The 13,097-nt window shown below is 41.2% G+C and overlaps 1 protein-coding gene across 3 annotated transcripts in view; it reads right to left on the bottom strand.

The window, feature by feature from the left end:
- The window catches only part of LOC145555874 (shaggy-related protein kinase kappa), a 43,234-nt gene extending 31,754 nt beyond the window's left edge, over positions 1–11,480 (bottom strand). The window contains exons 1-5 of one of the 3 annotated variants that reach the window (XM_081617591.1): positions 11,324–11,480; positions 10,829–11,075; positions 8,415–8,510; positions 8,262–8,321; positions 7,902–8,174 (exon numbers count right to left, since the gene is read on the bottom strand). In XM_081617591.1, the coding sequence (XP_081473717.1) occupies positions 7,902–8,174; positions 8,262–8,321; positions 8,415–8,510; positions 10,829–10,978 (579 nt within the window). In that variant the 5' untranslated portion in view covers positions 10,979–11,075; positions 11,324–11,480. The remainder of the gene's footprint in view (positions 1–7,901; positions 8,175–8,261; positions 8,322–8,414; positions 8,511–10,828; positions 11,076–11,323) is intronic. The other 2 variants (XM_081617607.1, XM_081617599.1) reach the window with 2 other exon arrangements.
- Positions 11,481–13,097: the final 1,617 nt, after the last annotated feature.

The following is a 13,097-nucleotide window of genomic DNA, read 5'->3' as shown; positions in this document are numbered from 1 at the left end:
ATGTTTTTAACCGGCTCAGCTTCTACCCATTTGGTGAAATAATCCACAGCCACCAAAATATAGCGCTTTCCACCTGGAGCAGGCGTATAAGGACCCAAGATATCCATGCCCCATTTAGCAAATGGGATTGGGATGTGGATTGCCGTCAGATCAGTAGCCGGGCGGCGAATCAATGGGCCAAACTTTTGGCACTTGTCACATCTTTTGACCAACTCTTTGGCGTCTGCTTCAAGAGTAGGCCAGAAGTATTGCCGTCTGGCTCTGACGGCTAAAGACCTGCCGCCTATATGAGAGGCGCAGTATCCGGCATGCAATTCTTCTGAGAATTTCTTTTCCCTTTTCTGGGTAACACACTTCAATAAAGGTTTGAGGAAACCTGCCTTGAAGAGTTCTCCATTTTTCAACTCGAAGTTTGCTGCTCGCCTTTTCAGGACGGCTGCTTCTGTTGGTGAATCAGGAAGCGTACCATCTGCTAAATACGCCCGGATGCCATCCATCCAGGTAGAGCTTCGGTCTAAGGTTCCAATGGGCTCTTCATATATGCTTCTCTTTTCAAGAACTTCCCAAAAGACCGACCGCAGCAGGCGGATGAAGCCAATTTGGACAATGCATCCGCTTGGTTGTTATCTGACGTGGGCACTTGATTCAGACGAAATTCCTCAAGTGCCCCAGTCTCTTCTTTGACTGCCTTTGAGTGCCTGAAGGTATTTGATCATAGCCGGATGAGTTGCCTCATATGCTCCCTCATACTGGCTAACGACCAACTGTGAATCAGAATAGGCGTCAATTTTCGTTGCCCCTGCTGCCTTACACATGCGGATTCCGGCTAGCAGGGCTTCATATTCCACCTCATTATTTGAGGCTTGAAACTTAAACCGCAGTGCATATTCAAATTTGTCCCCCTCGGGGGACTCATATATGATTCCTGCACCGCAGCCGTTCTTTGTTGAGCTTCCATCTACATACACTTTCCAAACCTGGTCAAGATTATCCGGTTGCACCGGTCGGGTCATTTCAACAATGAAGTCGGCAAACGCCTGACCTTTCACTGCTTTTCTAGGTTCAAAAGTGATTTCAAGACTTTGCATTTCAATAGCCCATTTCAACATTCTTCCGGATGATTCCAAAGTAGACATTGGCCGCTTGAGGGGCTGATTGGTGTAGATTACCACCGGATGAGCCAGGAAGTATGGTTTCAATTTCTTGAATGCCATATAAAGAGCAAGGTCAAATTTTTCTACCATGGGGTACCGGAGCTCAGCATTTTTTAAGACATGGCTTATGAAATAGACCGGAAGCTGAACACCGTTTCTCTCAGCAAGGAGAACGGCACTGAGGGCATGATCTGAGACGGCTAAGTACATGTATAACACCTCCCTAGGCAGTGGACTAACAAGTCTTGGCAAAGAGTGGAGGTGTTCTTTCAGCCGTTGAAAGGCCGCCTCAGCCTCATCTCCCCATTCAAATCTGGTTTTCTTCCTGATTGCTTGGAAGAAGTAAAGGCATTTGTCACCTGACCGGCTGAGGAATCTCCCCACAGCAGCCAGGCAACCGGTTAATCTATGTGCTTCCTTGATAGTGCGGGGTGACTTCATGTCAATCACCGCCTGTATCTTCTCAGGGTTAGCCTCTATCTCCCTTTGATCAATCAGGAATCCGAGAAACTTCCCAGACTCAACACCAAAGACGCATTTCTTAGGATTCAACATGACCTTATGCCGCTTGAGTGTGGTGAAGGTTTCTCGGAGATCAGCAAGGTGATCCGCCTGCTGTTTGGATTTGACTATCATGTCGTCAATGTATGTCTCTACATTCCTCCCAATTTGATTAATAAAGACAGTATTAATCATCCGTTGGAACGTAGCCAGCGCATTTTTCAAGCCAAACGACATCACCGTGTAACAGAATAGCCCCTGATCAGTGACGAAGGCCGTCTTTTCTTGATCTTTCTTCCACAGGGGTATCTGATGGAAACCGGAGTAGGCATCCATAAAACTCATCAAGGCATGCCCGGCTGTCGACCAGACTGTCGATCTTAGGAAGCGGATAACTGTCCTTTGGACATGCCTTGTTGAGATCCGTGTAATCAACACACATCCGCCAGGTACCATTCGGCTTCTTTACAAGCACAACATTCGCAACCCAGTCGGGGAAATTACATGGCCGAATGAACCCAGCATCCAACAGCTTTTTTACTTCGGCAGCCACCGCCTGATTTCTTTCCTCGCCGTGATTTCTTTTCTTTTGTCGGATGGGCTTCTTTTTAGGATCCACGGCGAGTTTGTGGACAGCAAGGTCCGGGCTGACGCCTGGCATCTCTTCCACTTCAAAGGCAAAAATGTCTTTGAATTCTTTCAGCAAAAGGTGCAAGTTTGCACCTAACTTAGCAAAGGCAATCGTCCCAACCTTCACAGTACGCTCCGGACGGCTGTCGTCCAGAGGTATGTCAACATGCTCACCAGCCGGTTGGGGACGGAGCTCCTCTGGTCAGTGATTGCTATTTTTTCTCCTTCTTTACCTCCACCAGCGTAGGTGCCTTTCTTTTCTTTTCGGCTGCTGGTGGGGCAAGCGCTGGCTCAGCATCCTTGACATTGTCAAGGTCTATTGGTTCCTGGACGCCTGGGTTACAGTGTCTCTAACGGCTGAGAGATAGCACTCTCGGGCCGTCTTCTGATCCCCATTAAGGGAACCAACAGAGCCGTCATCCCTCTCATACTTGATGAGCATGAGAGATGGGATGATTACTGCCTTGGCTACGTTGAGGGTTGGCCTGCCAAGGATAATGTTGTAGGCGGTCAACTCCTCAACGACCAAGAATCTGACGACAATATGTCGTCCTTGGCCCTTCTCTCCCCGATGGGTAAGTCAATTCTTCCGGCTGGGTAGACTATCCCACCCCCAAAACCAACCAAGGGGTGGGTAACCGGATGCATGTTGTTGATATTGTATTTCAGCTTTTGCAAGCACCGGAGGCTGATGATGTCTGATGAGCTGCCGGTGTCTATAAGGATCCGTCCAACCAGCTGGTTGGCAACCTTAGATTCAATGACCACCGGGTCATCATGCGGGCGGCGGACGTTGCCCCTTTCCTTCTCAGTGATCAAGACGTCCGGGATTGAGGAGTTGGCAGACGCCTGCTCATCATCATCTTTGTCCATCTTTCGAAGATGGCTCTTGGTGCCCCGGATGGTAGGGCCACCACATGAGAACCCGCCTGCTATAGTGTAGACCGGCTCCTTATCGATATCCGAACTACTAGCAGGCTGGGGGGTAGTCTTGGAGGACTGACCCTTGTTCTTCTTCTTAGCCCCGGGTGGGGACTTAGAAATATAGGACTTCAGCATCCCCTTGTCAGCCAGACGGTCCAACGTCCGTTGAAGGCTGAAGCAGTCGTTGGTGTCATGGCCAACTTCCTCATGGTATTGACAAAATTTATTTTTGTTCCTTGATTGAATGGAACTTTTCATTGGATTCGGCTTCTCTAGGGACAGCCGGTCCTTAATCTCCATGAGGATGGAGTTGCAGCCCTTGTTAAACTCGTACTTTGGGACGTACGGTTTAAATTCTTTCTTCTTCTTCTGGGACGGCTGGTCAGAGTCACTTACCGCCCAGATTTCTTTTCTTTTCTTGCTCTCTTCTTTCTTTTTAGCCGGCTGAGCAGGCCGCTTGTCTTTCTGCTTGTCAGACTTCTTAGAGTCCGACTGGCTACCAGGCGAGCAGAGGTCGTTAGCTTGAATGTAGCTTTCCGCCTCCCTCAGGGCCGCCTGTAAGGTGAAAGCCCCTTTTCTGACTAGGTCGAACTTAATGGTCGACCCGTCTCTCAGACCCTTGAAAAAGTCTGTAAAAGCTACCTCGTCAGACAGTCCTTGAATCTGAATTCTTATCAGATTGAACCGCCTGACATATGAGCGCAGCCCTTCTCTCTCTCCCTGCTTAACAGTGCTCAAATCAAGGCTTGTTTTCTTAGCAGGGATGTTCATTGAGAAGTTGGAAGCAAACAGGAAGGCGAGCTTCCTGAAGCTATCGATGGACCCGGCCGGCAAGTTGCCAAACCATTGTTGGGCAATGCCCTTCAATGTAGCCGGGAAGCACCGACACCAAGTGGCATCATCCAACCCCTGCAGATACATAAGGTTGGTGTAAGCCATAAGGTGGTCTTCCGGGTTGGTGGTACCATCATAGGTACCAACCAACACATTCTTAACCTTGGCCGGCTGGGCCGCCTCGGTTATCTCCCGGGTGAACGCAGAGGGATGTTCACCCAGGCGCAGCAGACGAAGCTGCCAGTCCAATGGCTGGACATTTGGATATGCCGCCTGACCTCCAAAGAAGGTCGACTGCATGAAGTGAGGAGGATACTGTCCGTAAGCCTGAGTAGGCACATACGGTACAGCATCAATCATGTGAGGGCCAGAATGGACGGTATTACCGCCTGTCTGGCTCTCATGCAAGGAGGGTGCACTCCCTGCAGAAATATTGTTGAAACTGTCTGGAAAGTTCGACATTGAAGCCGACTCAAACAACGATTGGTTTCTCCTCCGATTAATGATCTCCCGGGCATCAAGAGTTGATTTTTTACTTCTCACCGGCTGCTGAGTCCGGCGAGTGTTATTGGTGTTTTTCCCAGGAAGGAGAATTTTTTACCAATCAATGGTCCCGGCTGCCTTCTCCTTTGGATGAGGAGTGAGCTGCCGGTCTCTGACTGACTTCCCCTTCTCTGGAGGAGTCTTCTTCGCCGACTGACCTTTACTTGGGCCAGCCCGGCTTTTGGTGATCAGCTCTATAATTTCACCCTTGAAACTTGTCATGAATCTCATGAGTTCGTCTCGGGTGACAGGGGCTGATCCAGCGGCCGTTTGGGTTTCCCCTTCCGGTTGCCAGTGGGTCTGCTCGGACCCGCCTGGGAGGCACCCCGCTCCAGAGTCTCTCTGGGCCGGATGCGCTTGATTCTGAGAGAGCCGTCTTCGGCTGTAAAGGTTTCGACCTAAGGATCTTCATCCTCCTAGTCTGTAAAAACTTCTGGGTCATCGTCCAGACGGTTAGGGGGTGGTACAGACTCTTGAACCATCTTCGAGGTACTCTCCCCACAGACGGCGCCAAATGTTTTGGGTGTTTTTGTCCCTTGGGAGAGTTACGTCACGAAGTCTGATCCGGTTGAGCTGTACCTGCAAAATAACGGAGACTCCGGGTGGTCGGAGCTCCGCCTCCGACGGTCAAGTTAGTAACTTGAAACAGAATAGAGAGAACGGAAATTTAGGTGGGTATCTGCTCGGATTCCAAGCTCAAGTCTTTCTCTGATGTAAGAGAATAAGGGTGTAATAAATGATTGAATCTGTCCCCAGAATGGGGAAATATCTCCCTATTTATAGGGTCGTTGGAAAATGTGCCCCTTCCTAGGTCACTTGACCTAGATTTTAGTGGGCTGCGCCGTTTTACGGCGCTCCTAGGAATTTGGGCCCTTGAAGGCCGCCATTTCGGAAACATATCTGAGGGCGCCAAGTGTCAAGAGGATGTTGAGCCACATGGGCTATCCTGAGCTCGACACGTGGCGACCTCTCATTGGTCCACGTGTCTAGGGTAAAAATACCCTAAACAGCGGGTAGCGTTTAGAAGCAACGGTAGCGTTTGACAAATTTTATTACTTTTAAAACAATAATTACATGAATTTTGATATATATTAGTATTGCAACCGCTACTTTTGCCAAACACTCATACTATCAACCGTTACCTTGACAACTAACCTCTACCCGCTACTAATTGACCACTACTCGCTACCTTAACAGCTACCCGCTTTACTCAACCACTAAAAGCTACCCGCTACTTATGCCAAACAGAACCTAAGATTTAAAACACGTGACTAAAAATAAAGAATACCTGATTTAAAATTTTAAACATATGGTTTAAATTTAGAGCATGTAAATAAAATATATGAGTAAAGTTTTAGAACATATATATTAAAACCAAGAATATATTATTAGAAATATTTGAACAAAATTTATAATTTTGAAAAATACAAGTTCAAGTTTGAAACTAATTTAAGATTTAGAACACGAGAGATTATAAATGTGGATAAAAACTATGAGAGATTATAAACAATCATAAATTCTAACAAAAAATATTCAACTGAGCTTCAGAATATGGGTTTCAAATCTGAAGTAAAGAGACCTAAAAGGACTGAGAGAAAAAGAACATGACTACTAAATTACGCTAAAAAATCTTACCCAATCTTTACATCAATTACTTGTAGAATGAACACAAAAGATTATTTCAAACTTCAACGGTGATTAAGGTTACATGGTTATAAGCTAAATATAGTAAAATTGCCTTGGATGTAAGGCTAGCAAAAGTTGACACGACCCGAAAACCCGACACGAACCTGGCTTAAAAATAACGAATTGAAATTTTTGACCCGAAAACTTAAGTTAGCCAACAAGAACCCAACGTGACAAATAAACGGGTTAGGTTAAGGTAGAATATCTAACTTAAAAATGACCCACTTTACCCGAAATATTAAGTGGGTCATATAGGGGGCTGAAATTTAAAATATATATATATATATATAAATTCAAAACTAAGCCTTTAGGATTTGTAAACAAGAGGATTATGTCATTTGGGATGGGAATTGGAGATTGGACCTAAGCCCACATCTTTTACCTTATCATAAAATCAATCTAAACCCTAGCCGTAAGTTCATTCTTCAATTCCTCCTCTCTTTTCTTTAACAACACTCTCTCTCTCTCTCTCTCTCTCTCTCTCTAGCAGCACCTCACTAGTTCTTTCTCTCTCCAAAAATCCCCTTTTAGGTTCTCTTCAATTCTTTTGTTCAGTTTGTAAATTATGTTTTTAGTGGCAGATTATAGTTTAGTCTCTCCCCTCTTACAAGGATATATTGTATTGTGATTACATAGGGTGATGCATGTACGAGATTCGAATAAAAAGCTTTTAAGTCCAAGCTCTCTTATGCACTTCATATTTTCAAACAAAAAAATTAAAGAATTTACTAGTTATATGTTGTAATACTTTGTATTAGTTTGGGAATATTTAATTCTGTTTTGCGAATTATTTTTATTATTCTATATTACCAAATCTATTACTTCGTAAATTGTTTTCCACAAAAAAAATAAAAAAAATAAATCTATTAAATTGTAATATTTATAAATTTAACGAAATGCTCCGCAGTAATATAGGATTAGAACTGAAAATACGTAGTATATATATTCTGTAACAAAAAATTGTTACCTCCAAAAATTAATTAAAAATCAGGTTAAACCATGTCAAATTCGTGTTGACTAGAACCCGAAAATATGGTCAGGATTTGCTTACCCGAAATTAGGTGACCGAACACAAACCCGACCCAACCTGATTTGTTGCCAGCCCTACTTGGATGTGGCTTTTCATAAATTAGCTCCCTTCCTAAACCATGCTCAAAAAGTTCCTAACTTTTACTTTTTGCACCAAAGTTAAAGCAATTTGAAAGAGAGTGTTGATGTCGTGACCGGGTGAATTAAAAAAGTTGAAAAAGTAAGAGAGAGAGCCAAAACAGGATAGGTTTAAGTAAAAAGGTGGATGTAACTATGACAGAATGACCTAAAAGTTGTAAGTGTGTAGCTATAGTGGGGTTATAATATCATATAGTAAAAGGGTTTGCCAAAAGTGAAATAAAAATAAACTGTTAAAAACTTATCTAAAATGGGTGAAGATGGAAAGAGGTTAGAACCTTACCTTTTCTGTTCTCTTTTAAGTAGTCGACTGAAAGTTTTCTAATATCATTTCAGCATGCAATTAATAAACTAATAAAGTCATAGAGTTTTAACAATTTTAATTGAAAAACTTACAAGACTTACATAAGGAGCCACAAAAGAGATGGGGGAGATTACATGAATATACTTTATAGCAAATACCTGATAGGTATAGAGTTTGACATATATTAGAGGCATCTTCTGGTGCATTCTGTTGTATCCCCTTGCAATGCGATTGACAGTTTCAGGAACATATTCAAGAACGAGATTGAGGTATACCTCCTCCTTATCTGTTGTTGAAAAGAAACAATGCTTGAGAGCTACAATATTAGGATGATCTAACATCTGCATGATCTGTAACTCTCGGTTTTTGTAGCGTTTGTCCTGTAACACCTTCTTGATGGCTACAATCTCCCCAGTCTCCCTGCACTTTGCCTACATAAAGAATTTTAATTTACAAGACAGAATCCAATACAGCCTAAGAAATACAAGAAAACACAGAGTAACCATGGATACACTCACCTGGTATACAACACCAAAGGAACCGGTTCCAACCACGTGCTCTGCAATATAATTGATGGTCTGTCCAAGGAAATCAAATAATCTTGGTAAGATCTTAAAGATCATCTCACTCAAGCAACAACCTGAAAATTTTATACATAACATTCATCCAACCTGTCTAGGTTGACCATTACGACCGCCAATCGTTGTCCTGATAACATGCCCTGCTTCTGCACCAACACCATCAATAATATCTGGTTCACTATCCTGCTGAATGATCCAATTTTGAAATATTATATCAGTCATTTATGGCATTTGTAAATATCAGTCATTTATGGCATTTGTACATTAAAGGCCAATTCCGTAGACACAAACAGTTTTGCGCCTAATAGAATTGCTCGAGTTTACAATCTAAGCTTATTAAGTATGATCGTACATAACAACTCTAAGGGTGTGCTCATACGCAACCCTGCTCATAAACAATCCACTAAATTGAATGTGTTATCCTATCAGATATAAAGGAATTAAATATATGATGCAAATTTAGCTTTCATGTTTCATAAGAAGACTTTTCTGGTTTTCTATGAATGAAGGTTAATAATATAGGCAGTTTGGCACACTATTTTACAGTATTAATTTCATATGATGCTTGGACTTGGATACGGTTGTCAAACTTAGGCGTAGATTCATGTTTTCAAACATGGAAATTTTTTTTCTTAAAGATACTGGTACATGGGTGATGAGGGTGCAAATTGAAGACTGAGGACCAGCACACTGACCATTTATATAAGTTCTCCTATAATTATAAATCAGTCCTGTTCTATATACAGTTTATTTTTTTCAAGGATATGGTATAAGAAACAAGTAGATAAAAAAAAGTATAAAAGACAAAATATGGGCAAAATGAAAATGGATGAAATTTTTATGGAAAAGGTACTTAAGCTTTGACCAGTCAAACCCTCTTTACTATGAAGTAAAAACCCCTCTCATGCTATAACGTATTTTGGAAAACACAGTAGAGATGCAGAATTACAGCTATCATCCACCAAAGGCCAGCCACATCTATCCAATGGACAGAAGTATTTAATGTTCCATTTCATTTAGATGTTAATAAAGGCATGATTTTCCCACTTAGAATCAATCAATGTAAACAAAAGATCTAGTAGCTGTTGACGACTATTAATTTCAGATGAAGTAATAAAATATTCATTTATAGATTTCTAAACAGAACGTGAGAAGCCGTTTCTGTTTTGTCCTTACCAAATCCGGCCCAAGTCTCATATACCTATCCACAGCATGTATCTACCAACGCAGAAATGAAAGGGGTGATTGGCGAGCCAAATCTTTATAAGAATTTTCTGTTTGATAATGGATCCTAGCCAAAAATTTCTATATAGCCCTACCGTTTTCTAATAACTTTTGTTTTGACATCCTATGTTATTATAATTCCTTTTCAGAACTAAATTAAAATGGAAATGGAGTTTTACCATGCACCTATTTTTTTTATTGGATACCGACAATTGAAAAATTAAAATTTGAGCAAACAAGACTCAGGTCTTTTTTTTTCCTGTGACCAGGAATTTATCCTTTTTCACGCTGTTATGGAGAAGACAAGTGTTTATGAGGCATGCCAACATAATTGATTAATTTATTTAATTTTTTGTTATCATTTTATGGATACTACAATGCATTCATACATGATTTATAAGTTTGAAAGATAAATGGTTTTCATTGGCAGCCCTCTCTTCATATAATGACACATTGACACCAAATACTACGAGCGATTACAATTTGTCTGTAATGAATGGTATGGTAGTTGCCTGTAATGAATGGTAAGAAATGTAGGTTCATCAACTTGTTATTGTAAGAGAAATAATTTGCTAAACTGCAATTCTAGTTACCTGAACCATTTTTCAGAACATCAACAGAGATGCCACACATATGTAATAAAGCATACTAATACATGGAGCGACACTGATCCCCCTTCCACCCCTTCTCTTACACATGTGCTACAGCCCACATTATTGGAATCCATAACAATACAGAAAATACTATAAATAAAATAACCCTGATAGTACATGCCATAGATAAGAAGTGAAAATTGAAGATTGTTTGATTTCTCCACTAACAAGACAAAGGCATACTTGCATCAACAGAAAAGATCTATGTTACGATGAAGTATTGTTAATGGGTTGAACAAGTTTTTTCCATAAACAAGTCGGGTAACCTTAACTTTCCACACACGATAGAAGGACAAGATATAAGCATTTGGCCTAGACATGAAGGGAGAGGGTTCTCAAATACACGCTATGATCAAACATAGAAAGGGAAACGAACAAAAAAAAATGCTTACTCCGATGACTAATCCAATACTTATCACCCCTCTTATCGACAAAATGAATTACTAAGAGACAGAACAAAATTATACGACTGGCTTCATAAAAAAATAGTAAAAAAAACAAAATTTTACACTTTTTCAAGCTCTAAACAAAGTGTGTTCATTATAATATGATAATCTAACAATTATACAAATCATAAAAGTTGATTATAAACGAAAAATAAACACATAGATTAAATTAGAATCTTACTCTATCATCATCACGGTTTGATCGGTCTCCTCTAAGTCTTAATTCAAGCATCTCTTTCCCCAACCAATCCACAGAACTAGATGAGCCGTTTTGGCCATTAGATGCCATAGAACTGCCAGGCCCTCCATTCCCTATACTGGCAGAGGACATTTCACCACCTAATAATCCTAATTTCCCTACTGTTCACCCAATTGCCCATGACTTTCTTCCATCAAACCTTGCTTACCTTCACGTTCAACACCAAATTCTTCACAAATCCACAAAAATATATATCAACAACTTCAAAATTAAATACATATCGGTGTAAGATTAATCAATCAAACTATCAGAATTGCGGAAAATCATGTATCGAAGAACTCAGGTCAATTTTGATCTCAAATTTTAAAAAAAAAATAAATAAATAAAAATGAGACCTAAGTAGCGCAACAACAAAAGGCTAACAATGAAAAATAAAATTCTCAAAGAAAAACGGTAAAAATTGAAGTAGATCGTTACCAATCAAAATATGATGAGTGATTCTGAAGATGATCTTGATAAACAAACACAAACTATGGCTGGCTTTCGCAATTCCTTGTGATGGGGACTGTCGCTCTATCTCTCTCCTCTGCTTTTATCGTCCAAGTTCTTCAAATAGTTAGCTGTTAAAAGAAAAACTAACTTTTTAATTTATGGATATTTTTATTTTGTTAGGTTGGGGAAGTAGGATGATTCTATGGTGATCGCCATAAGGCCAAGGTGGATCTAGAGCTGTCAATTCGCATAAACGGGTAGGGTTTGAGTCGGGTTAGCATGAGTCGGGTCAACTCGGGTCGGGTTAATGTCATAACATATGCGGGTCGGGTTCGAGTTGGGTCATGCTTGAGTCGGGTCACGTCGGGTCATACATCTTATCGGGTTTGGGTCGAGTTTAGGTCGGGTTAGTAAAAGGTCGGGTTACATTCGGGTCGGGTGAATAATAGGTCGGGATAAATTCGGGTCTTTACGGGTTTAAACGAGTTAGGGTCGTTCTCGGGTTCGAGTCGGGTTCGGTTTAAGTCAATTATTTACGGGTAATAATCAGGTCGGGTCATTCTCAAGTTCAAGTCGGGTTCGGTTCAAGTCAATAATTCGCGGGTTATAATCAAGTCGGGTCGTTTCCAAGTCGGATCATTCTCGGCTTCGAGTCGAGTTCGGTTCAAGTCAATAATTTGCGGAAAACATGTTTCGTCCCTAAAAACATGTTGTGAAACTAACCTCTTAAAATTCAAAGTGAAATATTGAAGGAATAGAGTTAGGATTCAATTTCCGTTCCAATACCAACATGAGATAACGACCTATACATATTGATTCGATAACAAGTCGGGTTGAATTTGGGTCGGGTCAATAACAAGTCGAGTTGATTCGGGTCGGGTTTGTAACAGGTCGGATTGAAATTTGAGTCGGGTTTGTAGCAAGTCGGGTTAAATTCGAGTCGGGTTAGGAACAAGTCGGGTTGAATTCGGGTTGGTTTAGGAACAGGTCGGGTTGAATTCGGGTTTTGACAGGTTAAAACAGGTTTGGGTCAATTTGGGTTCAGGTCGGGTTCGATTCAGGTCAATAATTTACGGGTTATATTCAGGTAGGGTCGTCTCTAGGTCGGTTAATGTTCGGGTTCGGGTCTTAAATACTCGGGTCAACTCGGGTCTAGGGTTGGTTTCAGGTCGGGTTAGGTCGGTTTCGGGTCACCATTTTTTTCGGGTTCAGACGGGTCGGTTAATAGGTCGGGTTAGGGTCGGTATTTCGGGTTGGGTCAGCTGTTAACAGCTCTAGGTGGACCCAATGAAGTGTCACCCTCATGGACAAAAAAAAAAAACCTCCTTCATTTTTTATTTTCCAAAAATTCATTTATTTCAAAATTACTAAAAATCAATTTCAAATTAGATTTTCTTATTTTAATATATCAGAAAATGGAATAATTAGAAACTTACAAAAAAATTAATTAGATTTTAAGATTATTGATGTTAATTACTCTCTCTCTTAGGGTTTATCTAATCCCTTTCTCTCTCTTTTCTCCCGGTCATCTCCGGCGTCCGGTGTATGCGGAAACCTCTTTAAATCACCGCGAATCGATTTCTAGAAACGGGTAGCCCTTGTATGGACTTCAATGGAGTTCATCGTATTCCTTGTGTTTTGGGTGTGATAAATCTTGACAAACAGACTTTTACATCACGATTTCATATGTTGTTCAATCAAATTAGTCTTTTTCGAATAGTGAATTACAGTACTTATGGCGTTTTATGTGTAATTTTAG

The sequence above is a fragment of the Chenopodium album genome, chromosome 1 (assembly GCF_948465745.1).
Source record: "Chenopodium album chromosome 1, dcCheAlbu1.1, whole genome shotgun sequence".
NCBI lineage: Eukaryota > Viridiplantae > Streptophyta > Magnoliopsida > Caryophyllales > Amaranthaceae > Chenopodium > Chenopodium album.
Note: the sequence above shows the minus strand (reverse complement) of the source record. Positions and strands in the feature narration are given on the sequence as shown.